General features: G+C 41.7%; 1 protein-coding gene across 4 annotated transcripts in view; it reads left to right on the top strand.

Moving 5' to 3' along the window:
- Positions 1–23,345, top strand: part of LOC139545810 (HERV-H LTR-associating protein 1) — a 61,075-nt gene that overhangs the window by 19,608 nt on the left and 18,122 nt on the right. For 3 of the 4 annotated variants that reach the window (XM_071354013.1, XM_071354017.1, XM_071354014.1), the window contains 5 exons: positions 1,687–1,770; positions 4,376–4,432; positions 4,712–4,792; positions 8,368–8,427; positions 10,317–11,564. In XM_071354013.1, coding sequence (XP_071210114.1) covers positions 1,687–1,770; positions 4,376–4,432; positions 4,712–4,792; positions 8,368–8,427; positions 10,317–11,564 — 1,530 coding nt within the window. Of the gene's footprint in view, positions 1–1,686; positions 1,771–4,375; positions 4,433–4,711; positions 4,793–8,367; positions 8,428–10,316; positions 11,565–17,165; positions 22,806–23,345 lie in introns of those variants that run through there. The other variant, XM_071354016.1, reaches the window with a different exon arrangement.

Genomic DNA, 23,345 nt, shown 5'->3' with positions numbered 1-23,345 from the left:
TGTGCCAAGCTTGTACCATCATACCCAGACTCAAGGCTGTAATTACTGCCAAAGGTGCTTCAACAAAATACTGAGTAAAGGGTCTGAATACTTATGTAAATGTGATATCAGTTTTAAAAAATATATAAATTCTTGAACATTTCTAAAAACCTGTTTTTGCTCTGTCATTACGGGGTATTGTGTATAGATTGATGAGGGAAAAAAACTATTTAACCAATTTTAGAATAAGGCTGTAACCTAAAACAATTGGGAAAAAGTCAAGGGGTCTGAATACTGTTCGAAGACACTGTTTGCATGAAATACCCGACTCCTTGAAAGTCGTGTATTGATTATATATAGCATACGTGATGAATGGTGGTCACTGCAATCAACAGATACAGTGTTGCTCATTGGATTACCCTATATCATGGAATAGGATATGTGAAAGTTTAAGACAAAAGAGAGATTGGAATTGTATTATTTTATGTGGATATCCATCCACAAAAAAATGGATATCCATCTGATATCCATCTGAAAGGGAGGAGGATATTTTCTTATCTAAAATGTGGGTGAAACTTTGCTTTAGTATACATTTCTCGAGCTCGTTATGTGTGTTTCGCACACGGGACTCGAATCTGGATGGACTCCAGATTCGAGAAACGAATAGCCTATTGCGCAATATATTCCAACATTCAAACAAAATACACCAGCGACATCATTTAGGTGATAAAGGTTCTGAGCACAGTGTTTCTGATCAGATCGACAATTACCTTTTATTTATTTGTGTGGCTACGATGCCATCTTTAGAGCACAGCATTTTCTGTTAGGTTTCCAGAGCATTGAAAGAGAGAAATTAAATAAGCTACTACTGAGGTCTAGTAGTAAAAGGCGTGTTGTGTTGGGTCGGTGATGTGCTAAAGTGTGATGTATGGTATTTTGAAAACTGCTGGCGTGTTTTGTTTATGAGGAGCCCCCTCGTGCATGTCTTGTTGCATGAGCTGGCTGCTGTTTCCTCCTTGCTTGGCAGATATCTCAGAAAAAGTACAAACTGTGAACCCGTGACCCAAATCACAGAAAATATCTATATTTGTCGTAGATTTGTGTTATTCCACAAAGTTCTATCTAGCGCTGCAGTGAGTTGGGGGCTGTATAACCCTGCAATGTAGCTCTAACTCTACCCCATTCTACCTGAGTGAGAGAGGTGCACACTTTGACAGACAGTCCAACAACAAGTCAGAGGGGTTTAGGAACATAGACACATTTTCAAAATGTGCCATTATTCCCCTTTAAACAGTTGAATAACTTTGTTATTAACCTTTATTTAACTAGGCAAGTCAGTTAATAACAAATTCTTATATACAATGACGGCCTTGTTACAGTCCAAACTGTTACCATTCAAGTCTATGGCCATTGGAATGCATTGGAATTTACAGTATGCAAATGTGGTTGTTTAGTAGTATATATTTATTTTTTTGCAACCTGAAAACAGTCAGCTTGCATGTTTTAAAGTTGTTTTAGTGTTGGTAGCTTTTACGGTTTTGGCACTAGAGTTTCCAGTGGAATGACAATAATAAGTATGAACAATTTCTAAAGTTGTGCTTTGCTTTGCTTTAATACCATCATTGTTGAGGCAACAATACCAGTAGGTAAACAAACAAATAAAACATGTCAAGATTATCTTTGTGTTTTCTTTTTGTCTCCCATCAGACTTCACTGCCATATTGTTGGATGTTATGGGAAATTCCACAAGCTATCTACAAGAGCTATTCAAATCTAGCTCCATATTATCAGGTAAGGATGATAGTGCTATATAAAACTCAAGGTTACTTTCGTAATCCCGGTTCTCTAATAATGAGTGAGATGTATAATGATGGTATTTTTTATTTAACCTTAATTTAACTAGGCAAGCCAGTTAAGAACAAATTCTTATTTACAATGACGGCCTACCCAGGCCAAACCCGGATGACACTGGGCCAATTGTTCGCCACCCTATGGGACTCCCAATCACGGCCAGTTGTGATACAGCCTGGAATTGAACCAGGGTCTGTAGTGATGCCTCTTGCACTGAGATCCAGGGGGTTGAGGTGGTCAGCCAGCGATGGCGCCACCATGGGGGCACGTTGCAAAACCTGGATGCCTCCATATTGTGCATGTCCAGGCTAGGGGAGCCCCTTATAAGGTTTTTGCTGGTAAGTGGCTTTTGCCATGAGCTCTTCACCTCCCTGAAGCAAGCTGAAAGTGTGGGAAGCAGTTGCTTAACTGGAGCCATACGGGACAGGAGTCTTTACCCATTGTACAAGTCCCTAATGGGATCCTTAACCCCCCCAAGGGAGCCGGCCACTCAATGCCGAGTTTGACCGCGGAGAGCCAAAACTCCAAGAGGGTGAGAGCAGCCCTCCTGTACTGGGAGCAGGGAGACATAGCGGCTTAGGAGAAAGAGTGGGCTCTTCACACTCCATTTCAGTCACGAAGTTGATGAGACCCACAAGATTAATCCCATTGTTATCCTTGTCATCTCCTAGCTTGCCTTCCCCTGACACCAAGTCGTCATACAGGGAGGGGAGGGAATTGAGGCTATCCATAACCTCACTCCAGCTGGGCTCGGTTGCGAGTAGCTGAATCTCAGCCTCTGCCGGTGGCTTAGAGGTGAGGGGAGAGGGAACATTTTGAGCCCGCCCTAGTCAGTGCTTTGCAGTGCTCACAGGATTCGGGGTTGTCGAGTGCTGCCTGGGCATGTTCCTTTCCCAGGCAGTTGATTCATAGAAGGTGAAAATCCTTCCCAGCAATCATGGAACCGCAAGCGCAAGAACGTGGCAGGACAAGCACTTGGCTTGACTAGAAGCGCTTGGCTCGCCCTGGGACTAGGTAGCCATTATATAGAATGCTGTTGTAAAACAAATGTGGCAGCCCGGAGGCTTTGAATAGGCGTAAGCTAGCTTGTTAGAAACCTTGTGACTAATGGCTAGCTAGGGTGAGCACAGTATGAACGCTATAGCCACGAGGCTAGTAGGTGTTAGCTTGTAGCTAGCACAGTGGTAGCCGAAGGGAACTGCGTGGGAGAGGTGTTCAACTTTGGGCTGGTATTCTCTCACGGCCGTGGAGCAGCGAGGCTAAAATGGTCGGTCTAGGTAACACAAATGAGTGAACATAGGTTAAAATAAACAAGAGAAGGGAGCTAGCAATAGTACCATCTGTGCAGGTAGAATGCTAGTGTGGTTACCTTGCCGTCCAGCGAGCTAGCCAAGTTAGCTTATGCTTAGCAGCGTGGGCTAACCAGGTAGCTAGCCATGTGATGCTAGCTACCACCGGTGACTGAAAAGTTGAAAACTAATTATACGTTCCTTTCGGTCAGTACTCAACACTATCGACAGGAGCTGAGGTCCTACGTTTGGCATCGTTAACGTAAACGGTTTGCATGTAGAACAGTGTGAACGCTGCGTGTAACACATCTGGTGTCAGGATAAATAAAATGCAAGGTCTGCTAACTTTCTTTAATTATGTTTAATTACCGCAAACAATGAATGGCAAATGCAATTTTCGTATATACGGGTTCGCTGTTTCACCGCACAGGATGAACAGAGAACTGGCAAGAAGTACGTAAACAGCTGTTCTTATACCGTGATGACGTCGTTTCAACGCGTCTGTTAGCCTATCACAGTAGAGGCTGGGCTTGGTTTAGACTATGCCCCCCTTTGCTGGCCCCTTGGCGCGTTCCTTTGTCCACATCTGGTTGCTGGGTAGATTAGCTCCGTCTTGGGTCTGTCGATTCTACACTAAAACAGTTCCTAATATGGTATTGTCCAGTATTCTAACCTCCTCGTTGGTCTAGAGAGATGCACCCCTCCCCTCTCCAGACTGTCCACAACTTTTATGGCCTGTGTTGGTCAGTCCTTTCACCTACACACCCACACCCCTCTGTATAGTTTGTGTATGTGTGTAACAAAACAATATTCCTCTTCAACCAATATGCTAACAGGCTATTATGCTTAAACATAAATCCTAACAACAGTTAAGACAGGGATCAGAGAGCTTCAGGAGCGTAGTGATCTTCGCAAAGAAGAGAGCAAGGATGACCAGAGGATGGGATGAGTGGCTCTTGTAAAGAGGGAGGGGCTTACTTCATTCGCCACTTGACCTGTCTGTCTCCGAAAGACGTTGTGTGATTGGTACTTCCTGTTAGTGATCCGCCTCCAGTGAATCCCATTGTGATACATCTAAAGGAATATTTGAAAGAGAACCAATACACACAGTTTGAGTTGACTACCCTGAATGTGTGGTTCAGGCTATGGGTTTGACTCTTGCATGCGCCACCTTAATATACTGTACAGTATATGACTGTAAGTCATCATTGGGATCATGACTAAAGTTTGAATGTCATACTGTTTCTTTCTTTCAGTGAGCCAAAATAATATTTCTGACTGCATATACATCTGTGTAATGGCAGGTAAATCAGGTAAAGTTTATAGAGTTTTTAGCATATTGGTTAGATGTTCTGTGGTAAATGTTGATTGTCTTCTGTCATTGTTGTGGGGGCTTTTCTAAACCAGTTATTGTAATATTCAGATTTCCAAACTGACATGGAAATGTATTGTAAATGTTACATATTTAAAGTCTGTGTGTAAAATCAAAAGTTTGGATCATTCATATTGGCTATACATTTGTATAATTTTGAATACGTTTTGTCATTGATGACGTTTATACAAGAGTATACATTTTTGTCTAACTATTTCAGATAAATACCTGTCTCAACTCTGGGAAGTTGACTCCATCATGCCTCTGTTCAATCAGACCATTACAGAAAGCGCACATAAAGGTATTTTTCCCTCTTAATACACACACAGGCAGACACAGGCATGCACCCACATGCGCACAAACACTCACAAGCAAGCACACCGAAACAGACACGCACTCACGCACACATACAAGCGTGCACACACACACTTTATCTTAATGAACTGCATGTTATCTCCATGTGGGGTGACATATCTCACAACACAAGACTACATTCTCCATGCAGTGAAGCAGCAAAACTACACTGACATCACAGGAATTTTGATAGAACACAGGGCTGAGGGGCCAGAAGGTTGTGGGTTCACAGACCACCGTGGACAAGAGTAGTGTTGAAAGATGTAATTTATGCTTAAAGCATTGCATGAATCAATCATCGTATTTCCAGGCCCGAGAAAAAATTGCCTTCTATAAAAATGTCATTCAATTCTACATAATTTTACATATTAGCGGATTTATTTTCTATACCACAGAAATTACCAAAATTACAGTGAGATAGGCCTATGTGTTCATCTTATCATATTTCACCAATGCCAAATCAGTGTGTCTTGTTTGCAACAAAATTGTCCCTGTTTGCAAATAATACAATCTGAGACATCATTAGGAATCTGAGCATAGTACTTTCAAAAGTTATGTCAAAGAAACATAACACTGTTATCCCCATATGCATCGGAGTCACATCTTTCCCGGGTATTTTACAGCTTGTTTCTAGCACAAAGCATTGCGGACCAAAGCGCTGTTATAAATCACTTTATATAATTGGATCTGTTTTATTTTCTTCCAAATCTTAAGCTAACTGCCTGTGCTTTTTGCAATTTTCTATAAAGATGCACTATGCAGAAATTGCTCTGTCATTTCCGGGTTCGTAAAATTCAAAAAGTTTGCCTAATTTATGTGACAAAACAAGCAAGTATAACGTAGCAAATCATTATACCATCTAAACCGCTGTGAAATATATTTTCCATAACAAAAAATATTGTATTGTCAGCTGTTTGAAGCTGGTGTACAAAACCAATAGTAAAAGACACAAAGACTTAAGGTAAGCATAGAAATAGCTCACATAGAACATATCTACCTCTTCACTTGCTTTCAACAAGAATAACATATCTGTATATCTCATTTCTATGTGAATTTGATCAGGTCTCCCAAAAATTTCAAAAGTAGGCCTAAGGCATACCCTCTCATATCCCCTCAACTTGAGTCTTGGTTTTAACTTAAACAGCCCTTCACTGACATGGAGGTTGGCTATTTAATTAATGAATGCATAGTGGGTGGAGGAATTGACTGATAAATCTATGGATATTGCAGCCTATAGCTTAATTTCATCTGTCAAACAGGTAGGCCTACTATCAGACCTCAGGATAAGACCCAGATGCAGACAGTTCGAATCACAGAAGTTTATTAACAAAACAGGGGTCAGGCAACCGACAGGTCAAGGGCAGGAAGAGGTCAGTATTCCAGGGCAGTGTCAAAAGGTACTGAACAGCAAGCAAGCTCAGGGCAGGCAGAATGGTCAAAACCGGAAGAACTAGAAAACGGAATGCTGCAAACAGGAGTACGGAAAATCATGCTGGTAGGCTTGACGAGACAGGATGAACTGGCAACGGACAACCAGAAAACACAGGTATAAATGCACAGAGGATAATGGGGAAAATGGGTGACACCTGGAAGGGGGTGGAGACAAGCACAAGACAGGTGAAACAAATCAGGGTGTGACGCCTACCTGTTATTTCTTAAATAGAAAGAATTAGGCTCCAACACAAAGCCTACTTGTTGTTAGTAAAGTCTAAATAAAATGAAAACGGCTTAAATGAATTATGCCAACTTTTTTTTTTACCCCTTTTTCTCCCAAATTTAGTGGTATCCAATTGGTAGTTACGGTCTTGTCTCATCGCTGCAACTCCCTTACGGACTCGGGAGAGGTGAAGGTCGAGAGCCATGCGTCCTCCAAAACACGACCCAACCAAGCCGCACTGCTTCTTTACACAATGCCCACTTAACCCGGAAGCCAGCCACATCAATGTGTCGGAGGAAACACTGTACACCTGGCAACCGTGTCAGCATGCATGTGCACGGCCCGCGACAGGAGTCGCTAGAGCGCAATGGGACAAGGACATCCCTGCCGGCCAAACCCTCCCCTAACCCGGACCATGCTGGGCCAATTGTGCACCACCCCATGGGTCTCCCGGTCGCTGCCGGCTGCTACAGAGCCTGGACTCGAACCAGGATCTCTAGTGGCACAGCTAGCAACTATAATGCAGTGCCTTAGACCACTGCGCCACTCCGGAGTCGAATTTGCCTACTTTTATCACCATGAGCATGAACTGTCCATTTTCGATTGATTGTGCCACGGCTGCTGCTTAAAGTTTCAGCACCACAATGTCAGTTACATGAATCTGGCTTATTTTGAGGTCAATAACTCTGATAAATACATTGTGGGCAAGAAACATATAGTTTTTAATCAAATCAATTATAGCAGTAGCAAGCTATCAAAGTTGAACTCCCGTCCTCATTCTCATCTTCGCGCTCTCCTTCTCAAACTGAATATATAGGCTATAGGCTAGTCCACGCGCAACGCTAATATGCATTTTTTCAGACAAAGCCTAATCAAAAATAATTTTCAGAAGAATACTTTGACTCTCCTCCTGAACGGCCACCCTAGACCTACACAGCACAGCCGGGGCTCAGGTTTGGAATATCCATTGCAGTATGTAAAGCAGCCTAGTTTTATTTACACCATCCCAGCAGCTATCTTAGAAATATAACTTTGATCGGTGCTTCTCTGAGCATGCACTTTGTAGCCTATAGGCTATGGATTATTTGATTGAGACCACATTAAATAGCCTACATCCACAATTCATATTGCGCGTACAGCGAAGAATCAGAGAGGAAGGGCGGCATCGGGCACACATCAATATACACTGAGTGTACAAAACATTAGGAACTTAACTAATATTGAGTTGCCCCCCTTTTTGTGCTCAGAACAGCCTCAATTTGTCAGGGCATGGACAAGGTGTCAAAAGCGTTCCAAAGGGATGCTGGCCCATGCATGTTGACTCCAATACTTCCCACAGTTGTCAAGTTGGCTGGATATCCTTTGGGTGGTGGACCATTCTTGATACACACTGGAAACTGTTGAGCATGAAGAACCCAACAGCGTTGAAGTTCTTGACACACTCAAACTGGTGCAGCTGGCACCTACTACCATACCCCCGTTCAAAGGCACTTAAATATTTTGTCTTGCCCATTCACCCTCTGAATGGCACACATACAGTACACAATCCATGTGTAAAAACCCTTTAACCTATCTCCTCCCCTTCATCTACACTGATTTTAGATGTAACAAGTGACATCAAAAAGGCATCATGCCCTTCACCTTGATTCACCTGAACAGTCTATGTCATGGAAAAAGCATGTGTTTCTAAAGTTTTGTACGTTCGGTGTATAGGCTAATAAGCAACTCATTCTAAAACACTGAGAAATATTGACATTTCATCAATTACAAATTGCATGACCCTCCGCTGTATTAGATTTAAAAAATACTAAACCCTCCCCTTGACTGAAATTAAAAAAACATGACACTCCCCCATTTTCCTCCAGGTAACCATTCTGTCAATTTTGATCCGTCCCTAACCAGTAGAGTCCACTCCACTGCACATGGTAAGTTGTACATTGTACTTTTTATTTACCAATGCCTTGTATCATGATAGTACTGGTAATGGTCACTGTTTGTTCCATTTGAATGCAGTTCATTGACAATCAACATTCTCTTAGTGCTAATAGTGCTAAACGGAATGCATTTTTTATAATCAAGTATAGTAAATCATGCAACTTCCTGACAATCGTAAACAGCACTTTATCGTGATCTTGCAGCTATTGACATACAAACATACATTTAAACTCAGTTTTTCACAATTCCTGACATTTAATCCTAGTAAAAATTGCAAGGGAATGTGGTCAGGTAGGATCACCACTTTATTTTAAGAATGTGAAATGTCAGAATAATATTAGAGATAATGATTTATTTCAGATTTTATTTCTTTCATCACATTCCAAGTGGGTCAGAAGTTTACATACACTCAATTATTATTTGGTAGCGTTGCCATTAAATGGTTTAACTTGGGTCAAACGTTTCGGGTAGCCTTCCACAAGCTTCCCACAATAAGTTGGGTGAATTTTGGCCCATTCCTCCTGACAGAGCTAGTGTAACTGAGTCAGGTTTGTTGGCCTCCTTGCTCGCACACGCTTTTTCAGTTCTGCCCACTAATTTTCTATGGGATTGAGGTCAAGCCCTTTGTGTCCTTCAGCCATTTTGCCACAAAGTATGCTTGGGGTCATTGTCCATTTGGAAGATCCATTTGCGACCAAGCTTTAACTTCCTGACTGAAGTCTTGAGATATTGCTTCAATATATCCACATAATTTTCCTGCCTCATGATGCCATGTATTTTGTGAAATGCACCAGTCCCTCCTGCAGCAAAGCACCCCCACAACGTGATGCTGCCTCCCCTGTGCTTCATGGTTGCGATGGTGTTCATCGGCTTGCAAGCCTCCCCCTTTTTCCTCCAAACATAACAATGGTCATTATGGCCAAACAGTTCTATTTTTGTTTCATCAGACCAGAGGACAATTCTCCAAAAAGTACGATCTTTGTCCCCATGTGCAGTTGCAAACCGTAGTCTGGCTATGTTTATGGCGGTTTTGGAGCAGTGGCTTCTTCCTTGCTGAGCTTGCATTCAATATATGTCGATATAGGACTCGTTTTACTGTGGATATAGACACTTTTGTACTTGTTTCCTCAAGCATCTTCACAAGGTCTTTTGCTGTTGTCCTGGGATTGATTTGCACTTTTCACACCAAAGTACATTCATCTCTAGGAGAAATACCTCTCAGGAAGGAGACGGGTTTTGACGGCTGCGTGGTCCCATGGTGTTTTTACTTGCGTACTATTGTTTGTGCAGATGAACGTGGTACCTTCAGGCGTTTGGAAATTGCTCCCAAGGATGAACCAGACTTGTGAAGGTCTATTTTTATTTCTTCTGAGGTCTTGGCTGATTTCTTTTGATTTTCCCATGATGTCAAGCAAAGAGGCACTGAGGTTAAAGGTAGGCCTTAAAATACATCCACAGTACACCTCCAATTGACTCAAATTATGTCAATTAGCTTCTAAAGCCATGACATAATTTTCTGGAATTTTCCGAACTGTTTAAAGGCACAGTCAACTTAGTGTATGCAAACTTCTGACCCACTGGAATTGTGATACAGTGAAATAATCTGTCAATAAACAATTGTTGGAACAATTACTTGTGTCATGCACAAAGTAGATGTCCTAACCGACTTACCAAAACTATAGTTTGTTTACAAGAAATTTGGGGAGTTTTAATGACTCCAACCTAAGTGTATGTAAACTTCTGACTTCCACTGTATGTATTATTGACCTCCTCCTGATGAGTAACATTTTCAGTTAGGCTAGTGCTTGCACATTCTCACAAGCTCTGTAAAAGCAATGTACAGCAATTAATGACCTTACATCTGTCCATGTTTGACTAGTATCTTCCACAGCCTCAGAAATGACCTCTACAGCTCCACCGACCACAACCAGTAGAACCAGAACCACATCCTTCTTGACCTCAACAAGAGCTCAACCCACCACAACCACACCCTCACCGACTACAAAGACTAGAACCAGAACTACAGGCCGACCGACCTCAATATCAGTTCCTCATACCACTACAACTACAAGCAGAACTACAGTCCTACCGACCCCAACTACAGCCCTTCCGATCACAATCACAATCACAGTCCAACCAACCATACCCAAACCACCACCGTCCACAACCACAGCCCAACAAAGTAGATCTACAGCCCTACCAACCACAACCCAATCAACCACAGCCCGACCAACCACATCTACAGCCCTACCAACCACAGCCCAACCAACTACAGCTTTACCAATCCCAGCCCTTCTGCCTACAACCACAGCCCTACCCACCACAACTACAGCCCTACCAATCACAGCCCAACCAACTACAGCTTTACCAATCCCAGCCCTACTGCCTACAACCACAGCCCTACCCACCACAACCACAGCCCAACCAACCACAACTACAGCCCTACCAATCACAGCCCAACCAACTACAGCTTTACCAATCCCAGCCCTACTGCCTACAACCACAGCCCTACCCACCACAACCACAGCCCAACCAACCACAACTACAGCCCTACAGATCACAGCCCAACCAACTACAGCTTTACCAATCCCAGCCCTACTGCCTACAACCACAGCCCTACCCACCACAACCACAGCCCAACCAACCACAACTACAGCCCTACAGATCACGACCACAGCCACGCCAACTGCAGCTCAACCAATTCCAACCTCAGTGCAACCGACCAAAGTCCCATCATCCACAACCACAGACCAACTGACCACAACAGCTCAACTGACTACAACCACACCACAACTGACCACAGTCCAAGTGACGACAACCACAACCCAACTGACCACAACCACAGACCAACCAACCACATCCTTGCCACCCACAATCAGATTCCGAATGACGACAACCCCAGTTCGACTTACTATGACCACAGCCCCATCGACCATAACCCCAATCCTGATAACCTCAACCACAGCACAACCGACCACAGACCCACCAGCCACAGGCCAAGCAATTACAACCACACCACAATTGCCCACAGCCCAACTAACTACAACCACAGCCCCATGGACCATTACCAATATAACCACGACCGCAACCAGAGTGATCACCAAAGCACCCATCACAGAGAAACCAGGTAAGTCATCAAGTTTACTAATGCAAGGCAAGAATACTTAGTCTGGGTGCCATTCTGTTTCTGCTTTGCTGCGAACTCCTTATGGAATTGTTATACCATATTTTTTGGCTTGACAGAAATCAGATTTCCATCCAACCTTTTTATGCAAGCAAAGTACAAGTCGGATAAAAAAATGTCATGATAGGCCAGATGGGAACATAACATTTTTCGGGAAAACGTTAAAAATGTCGATAAAACAAAATAAGCTAAATGTGGGATCTTTTTGTGTCTGTAAAAAGAATTTGGCGAGAATGTCGGTGGAGACGCTTTTATGTGTAAATATTGATATAATAAACATCATATCGAAGTAAAGTTGGAGTCACGCGATGACATGTTGTGTGGTCCTTCCACTATGACTAGTCGGGAAAGCATGCAGTTTATTATTTTTCTTTTTTTCCACCTTTAATTAACCTGGTAGGCCTGTTGAGAACAAGTTCTCATTTACAACTGCGACCTGGCCAAGATAAAGCAAAGCAGTGCGACAAAAACAACAACACAGAGTTACACATAAACAAACGTACAGTCAATAATACAATAGAAAAATCAATGTACAGTGTGTGCAAATGTAGAAGATTAGGGAGGTAAGGCAATAAATAGGCCATAGAGGCCAAATAATTACAATTTAGCATTAACACTGGAGTGATTGATGTGCAAGTAGAGATACTGGGATGCAAAAAGATAAATAACAATATGGGATGAGGTAGTTGGGTGTGCTATTTACAGATTGGCTGTGTACAGGTGCAATGATCAGTAAGCTGCTCTGACAGCTGATGCTTAAAGTTAGAGGGAGATGTAAGACTCCAGCTTCAGTGATTTTTGCAATTCGTTCCAGTCATTGGCAGCAGAGAACTGGAAGGAAAGGCGGCCAAAAGAGGTGTTGGCTTTGGGGATGACCAGTGAAATACACCTGCTGGAGTGTGTGCTACGGGTGGATGTTGCTATGGTGACCAGTGAGCTGAGATAAGGCGGGGCTTTACCTAGCAAAGACTTATAGATGACCTGGAGCCAGTGGGTTAGGCGACGACTATGTAGCGAGGGCCAGCCAACGAGAGCATACAGGTCGCAGTGGTGGGTAGTATATGGGGCTTTGGTGACAAAACGGATGGCACTGTGATAGACTACATCCAGTTTGCTGAGTAGTGTTGGAGGCTATTTTGTAAATGACATCGCCAAAGTCAAGGATCGGAAGGATAGTCAGTTTTACGAGGGTATGTTTGGCAGCATGAGTGAAGGAGGCTTTGTTGTGAAATAGGAAGACGATTCTTGATTTAATTTTGGATTGGAGATGCTTAATGTGCGTCTGGAAGGAGAGTTTACAGTCTAACCAGACACCTAGGTATTTGAGTAGGGTTGTAGATATTAGACCATAAATGAAATAAATGATGACGATCATCACAGGTTGGTGAAAGTGCAAGGTGATGAGCTTGATGCTCCTTTCCAATAAATATTGAGGGTCTTAATCTCATGACATGATCATTGATGCTTGCCTGCCGTTTGACCAAATAATCTTGCTCTTTTGTCCGTAATAATCTCATCATGTAGGCTATACGTGCGCTATAGCCAACATGCTAGAACGCATGTGCCAATACTGGAGTGGCCACTCTCGCTATATAACGCTATTTTAGAAGACCATCAGTAGAGTTGAATATAGGTACATAAGCTGCTAGCAGGAGCAGGGCATAGAACATTGCATTGATGGTAAACAGCGGGCTGTGCAGGTGTTAGTTCCTGTGGAGGAGGCTTTGTTGCCCCATAGGACATGGTGGCATTGGAGCCTTTTAGCTGAAAGGCTGCAGGCTTCTCCTGTTGGGTATGGGCCCTGGCTGCACCCAGGTGACTCTGCTTCCATCTTTAGCCATTGTACTAGGTTCTGAAGGAGCGCCATCTGATGGCCGGTGAACTCTGTGAAGTGGCGCTTTAAAATAGAGATGTGCTCCCCGGGTCCCCTTTCAGAGGGACAATGATGCAGCAGAAGACATACTAAAGTCACTAATTGGTTGCCACAAACACACATGGCATTGAATTGTAGTAGGGTTGATAATGGTGGAAGTGCAAGTGATAGTGAAAGTCGTTTTCTATGGGTAAGAAACAGAAAGAAACACGGGCTGTAATTACAGTTATTGCTATACAATAGAAATGTATGCTACTATGCTAATGTATTAACAGATGTACATAAGGTGCCAGCAGGAGCAGTGCAATCGAACATCGAAGCAACGGTAAACGGCTAATAAGCTACTTAGCATAGCACAATCAGTGGATACAGATGACTACATTAGCATTGGAATTAACAGTGCAATATTAGCAGTAACCAGTAGATAAATAACAGTAAATAGCACATAAAGTACTGTAAACGGCATAGCATTAGGCTAATAGAAGATGCACACAAAGGCAACAATAAATAAACAACCAATACACACAATGTGGAGTAATTATGTTAACGGCGCTGCAATGCTAACAGTGTAGTTAGGCAAACTAAACACTCTATTTACCATGAGGAGTTAGCATACTAACCATGCTAACGACTCGAGCATGCTAACGACACTAGCATGTTAAAAAGGAAATAAACCGGTACCGATAAGTAATGCTGGAAACCATGCTGAATATTTGTTGTTTTTTAGCTGTTTGGGACTACAAACACAACCGCCATCTTAGGTCACATAGTATCCTATGTTATGGGGATATCACATGGAATGACTCACACTCTAAAAGCATTAAAAGTAATGGGAAACTAACAGAACCACACTAACAATATGCACAGCACACAAGAGGGCCTGTGGTAGCGGTGTCCATTTTTATAGTGCAAACATTTGTAACACAATGACAACATTGTTACAACACTGTAAGACAGTATAATAGAGAATATATTGGCTAATTACACACATATACACAATTCAAGCATGACAATGGTATGCTAGAACAGGCCACTTACTTTGCATTGACACACTTGCACCACACCATGTTAGGAAAAGTGTCCAGAGTTTGCAGTCTAGTATGCACTCTTCAGCTACAGTGTAATCTTCTTCACTAAAGGTATCCACATCTCTCCTAGAAGAACTCTGCACAAAAGACTAGTGATGGGTTGTTCGCGAACAAATCAGCTCTAAGAGCCAGCTCTTGTAGGAGAACGTTGGGAGCCGGCTCGCATATCAGAAGGGCCGAATCTACAATTGAAGTCGGAAGTTTACATACACCTTAGCCAAATACATTTAAACTTTTCACAAATCCTGACATGTAATCCTAGCAACAATTCCCTGTCTTAGGTCAGTTAGGATCACCACTTTATTTTAAGAATGTGAAATGTCAGAATAAAAGTAGAGAGAAGGATTTATTTCAGCTTTTATTTCTTTCATCACATTCCCAGCGGGTCAGAAGTTTACATACACTCAATTAGTATTTGGTAGCATTAACTTTCAATTGTTTAACTTGGGTCAAACGTTTCGGGTAGCCTTCCACAAGCTTCCCACAATAAGTTGGGTGAATTTTGGCCCATTCCTCCTGACAGAGCTGGTGTAATTGAGTCAGGTTTGTAAGGCCTCCTTGCTCGCAGACTCTTTTTCAGTTCTGCTCACAAATTTCCTATAGGATGAGGTCAGGGCATTGTGATGGCCACTCCAATACCTTGTCTTTGTTGTCCTTAAGCCATTTTCCACAACTTTGGAAGTATGCTTGGGGTCATTGTCCATTTGGGACCAAGTTTTAACGTCCTGACTGATGACTTGAAAATATCCACATAATTTTCCTGCCTCATGATGCCATCTATTTTGTGAAGTGCACCAGTCCCTCCTGCAGCAACACACCCCCACAACACGATGCTGCCACCCCCGTGCTTCACGATTGGGATGATGTTCTTCGGCTTGCAAGCCTCCCCCTTTTTCGTCCAAACTTAATGATGGTCATTATGGCCAAACAGTTCTATTTTTGTTTCATCAGACCAGAGGACATTTCTCCAAAAAGGATGATCTTTGTCCCCATGTTCAGTTGCAAACCGTAGTCTGGCTTTTTTATGGCTGTTTTGGAGCAGTGGCTTCTTCCTTGCTGAGCGGCCTTTCAGGTTATGTCGATATAGGACTCGTTTTACTGTGGATATAGATACTTTTGTATCTGTTGCCTCCAGTATCTTCACAAGGTCCTTTGCTGTTGTCCTGGGATTGATTTGCACTTTTCGCACCAAAGTACGTTCATCTCTAGGAGACAGAACGCGTCTCCTTCCTGAGTGGTATGACGGCTGCATGGTACCATGGTGTTTATACTTGCGTACTATTGTTTGTACAGATGAACGTGGTAACTTCAGGCGTTTGGAAATTGCTCCCAAGGATGAACCAGACTTGTGAAGGTCTACAATTTGTTTCTGAGGTCTTGGCTGATTTATTTTGATTTCCCCATGATGTCAAGCAAAGAGGCATTGAGTTTGAAGATATGCCTTGAAATACATCCACAGGTACACCTCCAATTGACTCAAAGGATGTCAATTAGCCTATCAAAAGCTTCTAAAGCCATGATGACATTTACTGGAATTTTCCAAGCTGTTTAAAGGGACAGTTAACTTAGTGTATGTAATCTTTAGAACCACTGGAATTGTGATCGTGAGTTATAAGTGAAATAATCTGTCTGTAAACAATTGTTGGGGAAATTACTTGTGTCATGCACAAAGTAGATGTCCTAACCGACTTGCCAAAACTATAGTTTGTTATTAACAAGAAATTTGTGGACTGGTTGAAAAACGAGTTTTAATGATTCCAACCTAAGTGTATGTAAACTTCCAACTTCATCTGTATTTATATAAATATTTTAGAAATTAGATATGAATAATCAAAAGATTCAAATGAATAGAATTAACAAATTCAAAGAACGAAAAAATAAATAAAATGATATAGGCCTAAATGCTTAAACGCACACATTCGTTCTGACTGTCTGCTCAGACTAACAGCCTCACCTGTTGTTCCTGTCAATCGGACAAGCAGTGTCAACCAATGAGCCACATATGCGTGAGGGAGGGCCGAGCCAACTCATTAACAGTCACACACTTAGCAGCCGAGGAGAGAGAGGAAGGACATTTGTGAAAACAACAGCTTGAAAATGAGTCGGAAGCACAGTAGCATTTGGATGCATTTTAATAATGTAGACAATGTTAGAGCACAGTGTAGAATTTGCCAAAACAAAATCTCATATAAAGCCGGTTCTACGCACAACCTACACCGGCATATGCGAACTGTGCACCCAACTGTGAAGCTAGCTGTAGCGGAGCTTCGAGAAACTAGCGGGCCTGCTAGTGATAGTGGTGGAGCCAGCACCTCCACACGTGGAGATGTATCCACTCAGTCAAGTAGGCCTACTCCACGACCCACAGCAACGCAGTCTTCTATGGACCAGTTTATGTCAAAGTCTATGTCTGTAGCAAAACAAGGCCAAATTGATATTGCATTGGCTAAAATGATTGCCACCGATTTCCAGCCATTTTCGATTGTGGAGGACAGAGGTTTTAGAAATTATAGCAATAGTCTAAACCCAATGTACACAATTCCAAGCCGGAAAACCCTTTCAAAATCACTTATTCCACCACAGGACGAGAGCACACAGGCTTCAGTACGAGAAAGAGCCCAAAAAGCTACTGCAGTTTGCCTTACCACTGACTGCTGGACATCAAGGGTAACCACTTCTTACATGTCGGTTACATGTCACTTCATTGAAGATTTTTCGATGTCTAGCTGTCTTCTGGACTGCTTTGAGTTCAGCAACAAACACACCTCAGAGAACTTGGCAGAGGAACTGTTGAGAGTGGCCAGAGAATGGCAAGTAGATGGAAAAGTGGTCTGTTGTGTTAGCGACATAACATAACCAAACATAACATAACCAAAGCCATGAACATTTTTTAATGGACCCATCATCCATGTCCTGCCCACACAAACAACCTGATTGTAAGAGATGCTCTGAAGGTGAAACTTCCACAGGAGCACAGTAGGTGCTGAAAAACTAAAGTCTACACAATGCCCGATGGGGATGCCTGAACTAAGGCCTAAACAAGACTGCACTACAAGGTGGAATTCAACATGTTATATGTTGAAGCGGATTCTTGAGTCAAAGGATGCCATCATCTCTACCCTGGCTATTGTCAATGCACCTGTTGATGCTCTGACCCAAGAGGAATGGGAGGTGGTGGTGGAGGTGTGCAGAATCCTGGAACCCTTTGAGGAGGTCACTGTGGAGATCAGTGGAGAGAGGTACAGTGAGCAGTTATTACCACATAATTATTTAATCCAGTATTATATATGTATATGAGCAGTAGATGAGAATGTAGTATCAGTAGACAAAACATGAACCTGAACTAATAAGTTACTGTTCTCTCTTTTCAGCTATGTGAGACTCAAAAATGATACTCCTGTGTAAGGGTCTGCAGCGAATCACAGCCAACCGCCAGAGAGAAGAAAATGTAACCACAGGACATGTTACAGAGTTGATGGACAACCTATGTTTATCAATGGACAGAAAGTTCCACAGAATGGAATATAATCACGTGCTATCAGAAACCGCTGCACTTGACCCCAGGTTTAAGAAGTTAGCCTTCGGGGATGCCAGAGCAATTGATGAGGTTCTTCAAGAATAACCTCAGCAGCAGGGAGGGACAGCCGCAGCAGTCAGCTGGCTCAGGCACCACAGCAACAGGAAGAAGAGGGATCAGATGGAGCAGAAGCACCAGCAGTAGTGCCACAAACGTCTGCTGTTTGGATGTTGTTTGACGAGAGAGCAACTGGGGATGCAGCACGAAGGAATCTCTCAGGAATCCCATAATGGAGGTCCGATCCTATTTGGAGGAGCCCCACAATAGCTGGTGGAAGAACAAGGCCTCTGTCTACCCACGGCTTACTAAAGTCATGACAGGGGGACTCTGCATAGTGGCCACATCCATTCCCTCTGAGAGGGTCTTCTCGAAAATGGAACAAATAATTAGTGAGAGAAGAAACTGCATCAGCCCCTCAAGTGAGGCAGCTTGCATTTCTGAATGCAAATCTCTCATAAAAGAAAAATATGGTCAGCATTGCTGTGTGCTGCTGGTTATAACATGGCAATAAAGAAGAGAGAGAAAAGAGGGACCAGTTTAATGTTTTAAGTGGGATGCTGCAGTTTTGCACACTGTTATTTATTTTTCTTTGACATGGTGCAATATTCTATTATTATGTTGTATTCGTTTTGAATTGTTACATTTATATGCACTTTGTTTCTATACATTAAAAAAGTTATACTTTAATGCACATGTGTAATAGCATCCTTCTTTTTTACATTTATTTCAATTTGTGGTATGCTGCAGTTTTGCAAATTGTTATTTATTTCTCTTTGATATGGTGCAGTATTCTATTATGCTGTTCAGATTGTATTCGTTTTGAACGGTTAGATTTATATGCACTTTGTTTATATACATTAAAAAGTTATACTTTAAATGCAAATGTTTAATAGCATTCTTTTTCATACAAAACAATGCATTTTTAAATACATTGTGGTCAAGTTAGAGTATGATTTCATTTAATAATTTAATTAGAATTGTTTTAACACCAATCATAGTCAAACCATCGCAAACTGTTTGACTTGAAAAAATACAAAACATATATTTTTTTAAAGAGCCGTTTGGGAGCCAGCTCACTGAAAAGAGCCGGAATGCCCATCACTACTAAAGACCGATAAGGGTGGAGCTATGTTTTTATAGTTGTCCCGCCCCACAGGCCCTTTGGCCTGGGCCCAGGTGGGCTGGGTCAAAGGAGGTGACGGACAGGTCAAGAGGTCACAAGGAAAGGTCACTTTGGGGGACATGCCCTAACTTGTCATTAGTGCAGAGGGTAGTCCACCAGCAGGCCTTGCACTTCAAAAGAATAAACAAGCCCTGACCACGGTTTTCTACAGTGCTATTGTTTGACATTTGATCTAAATAACTCCTAAGTTACATTTTACATTTATCATTTAGCAGACGCTCTTATCCAGAGTGACTTACAGGAGCAATTAGGGTTAAGGGCCTTGCTCAAGGGCACATTGACAGATGTTTCACCTAGTCAGCTCTGGGATTCATACCAGCGACCTTACAGTTACTCCCCCAACACTTAACTGCTAGACTACCTGCCACCCCATAAATATTTTATTTTCATCCTGATTATTTAATATGAATAAAATTAAACACACTCTCCTTTTAAAAACAGATTCCTATTAATACTCAACCAATAATAAAAAATGAATAAAAATAGGTTTTACTGTCACATACACCAGATAGGTGCAGTGAAATGTGGTGTTTAACAGCGTCAGCCATAGTAGTACGGCGCCCCTGGAGCAAATTAGGGTTAAGTGCCTTGCTCAAGGGCACATTGACAGACTATCACAAACAATCCCTACTTTAATTGACTGTGTTCACATAGAGGCGTACCACTGCTCCCTTCTGGCCAGACCTGGGTCTGTATGTATCAAGCGTCTCAGAGTAGGAATACTGATTGTCGTGGAATATTCTAATCACGTGAGAGAGACTTTGTCATTTCTTCAAACAATCCTCTTTATTCAATATCGATTAATTATTGCAATAATGAGGCTGGTCGACCCCACACCCTTGAGTGTTGGACCAAGTAACCTAACCTTTACACAAATGCAGAGTACTATATATAGCTGACACTAAAAATGCTTAGTCATGGTTGGTTCCACCCATGCCATGCAGATTGGGGCATCATAAACCACTCTGGGTTCATCCGGTCGTTATCTTCACAGGGTTGTTATCTTAACACCACCCTGGCTTAGTTTCCCAGATGCAAGGATGATTTTGAGAAAGTGAGGGATTATTCTACTCAAACTATCCCAAGTAACACACATGCTTGTCTATGTAATGCAGCCTTTAACTCATTTGTCAGCTCAAGTCATCTCTGGTGACCATATGCTCAGATTAGCTGCAGAGAACTAAAATGGAGGCCATAAAAACACAGACACTAGTAGGGCAGAAATGTCTTACTATTAGTTACATATTAATTATTAACCATTCATATCAAATAAATCAGGTAAATATGTAATTTTTATCTCACATTCCTCTCTCAAGAAACTCAGTTTCTTCTAGAAAAATTCTAGATTGTTAAGTATACATTTAAACTAACAAAATACATCCCTCTGGTGCATGACATTTCATCATGGTAAACAACCTTCCTCTGGGTTGCTGAGCTTAACACCTTTATCAAAACACAGTCAATTTGGAACACAATAGAACCCATGAAATTAACATCACACACGAGCTTCATTACAACAGATAGGACAGTCATCACGTTGGCACCACAGACATAGGTAGGGTCAGCATGATAAAAATGCTGACCACTCCATTTAGAACCCTTCCTACACCAGTGACAGAGACCTGGGCACCTTGTACCTCTCTGGGCACCTTGTACCTCTCTGGGCACCTTGTACCTCTCTGGGCATCTTGTACACACAATGTAGAACATGAGCTCCACATCTGGGTCCTTATGCTCAGAATTGGGGTCCTCATCATCAGAGATGTAGTCAGGAATATGGAATAGGTCAGGGAAATCATTCAGTTTCCAAATCATAATTAAAAAACAGATTAATTATCCAACCCAAAATCCGGAATGACATTGCTCAGTGATTCACATTGGTTCTATCACTCAAAATGTTAAACCCTCAATTTAACACACATCAATACTGTCAGAATGTACACTCATATTAACATACAATATAATGATCCTGTAACTCTAGTATTAACTTTCTCATCACGATTATAATCACAGATCAGTATCTCAGTGCATTCTTAGCCTAAATTACTATACATTTAGCAGTGTGTAGACCTCCTCAATCAACCGGATACCCCAAAACAAACAAGTTCAGACAAGTCTAAATCAATTACAGGCACAGTTGACCGTTATCCTGATCATCCAGCAGACCCAATCGGGTGAGATTTATCGAAACAAAACAGAACAAACAATGCAACAATACACTCCTTCATATATCACTCAAAGTGTGTAAACTTCCATCCAAAAACCTCAAAAGACTGGTGATTCCCCCATTTTGGCACATGACTCACCACTCAAACCCTTCAAATAAATGTTTCTTACTATATTAGACTAATTAAAAAAATCTAACATTCATACATTTCGTATCCCAGGTTTACAGTAAGTTTCCAGTACATTTCTTATCAAAAGAATTCACGTGTTCAATGAAATTCCATGTGCGTGTGTGTGCTCCTTTATTAAGATACCTGGCACTAACCCATATTCATAACCAGTAAGTGGTGTGTGTGCTTGCTGGTGTGTGTGTGTGTATGTGGTAAACCATATGGTAAAAACAAACAGAAATGGCCTTATTTAATTTGGTAGCTCCTCTTTACCACCTAATCCGAATACCTTTATACCTAGAAAACTGCCGAATTTCACTGACTGATCTCTCAAGACCATAGCCTCCGGAAACATTTCAAAGAGAAAGAAAATGACTACCCCCATTCTCCTGGAAGAAAAAGTGTACATTTCTTTAGCATAAGGAATCAGTGTTATTTGATCACAGGCATCTATTAAAAAATAGTTTGAGACAGGGTCTTCTACGTCTCCTTTAACATACATAATGTAGTGGACTTCCAGCAGTCCTGGAAGAAAGAATCCTACTCAAGACACATCAGATAATAATGTTCCATTAAGTGGAATCGACACGTCTAAAATAAACAAACCCATAACCCCATTCCGGGAATCTAATCATTGCAACCTGTTGCATTCATTTAGTCAAATGGAGTGCTATCAAAAAAACTCACGAATAACATATTACCATTCACATACTGTCACCCATCGTAAGGTTTAGAAAATAAAAGAAACCAAACCATGATTATTCTCTTCTTACTAGAAGGAAATGTTTACATGTAGTCTACCCTAACAATATTACTCTATATTTTTAATACAAACCTCTGCTGGACACTCATTAAATGTCTATTATTTTAAGATTAACCTGTAATGCGCCAAATGTAGAAAATACATCAGCCAATTCTTAATCAACCCAAACAATTCAAATACGAAATTCTTACTTTCCAATTTACTTACTTTCCATTGTTACCTTCGCTAGTCTACATTTCTGTTTCCTTAAACTCAGAAAGCCCTCTACAATCTCTAACATAATCTACTTCTGTATTTCCGCTACCTCTGTCTTTCCGTCTAACGTTAATATACCAGGTGAAAAAATTTTTCAAATTATATTCAAAACAAAAACAACTTCTGTTCACAGAGAGGCCACTTTAATTTCTCATGACCAATCCTCCCTTTCGTCAATTCTATAAAAATATTTTAGAATAAAAAAAAAACAGTGTCTCACAAGGTTAAAACCTCTAGGGCTTTCCTGATTCCCATTGTTCTCGAAACCCCCAAATATGTTATCTCTTGTTTCGCTGGTTGTACTTTCCCATATGATGCCTTGTGACCCTGCTCTACCACATAGTATACTAATGTGGTGATGTTTGGCATATGGAGTTTCTTTGTCTTTTTACGCCAATAACAAATTCACTACATTTGTATCAACACAGAACCCTCAAATCTACACCCTTTAGCGATTGTTTAAAAAAAAATGCGGCGTGATACAAAGTTAGACAATTTGTGAACATCATTCATGCTCTCGCCCATATATACTGGCAATTATACACCGACCATATTCAACGAGCGTTGGGCATTCGTAAATTCATCAGTTATTCTGCGCTCTAGTACATTCAGACAGCTGCTCTGAAATCCGAACAGTAGCCTGAGCGAA

This window comes from Salvelinus alpinus, chromosome 19 (assembly GCF_045679555.1).
Source record: "Salvelinus alpinus chromosome 19, SLU_Salpinus.1, whole genome shotgun sequence".
NCBI lineage: Eukaryota > Metazoa > Chordata > Actinopteri > Salmoniformes > Salmonidae > Salvelinus > Salvelinus alpinus.
This window is presented reverse-complemented; position numbering and strand designations above follow the sequence as displayed.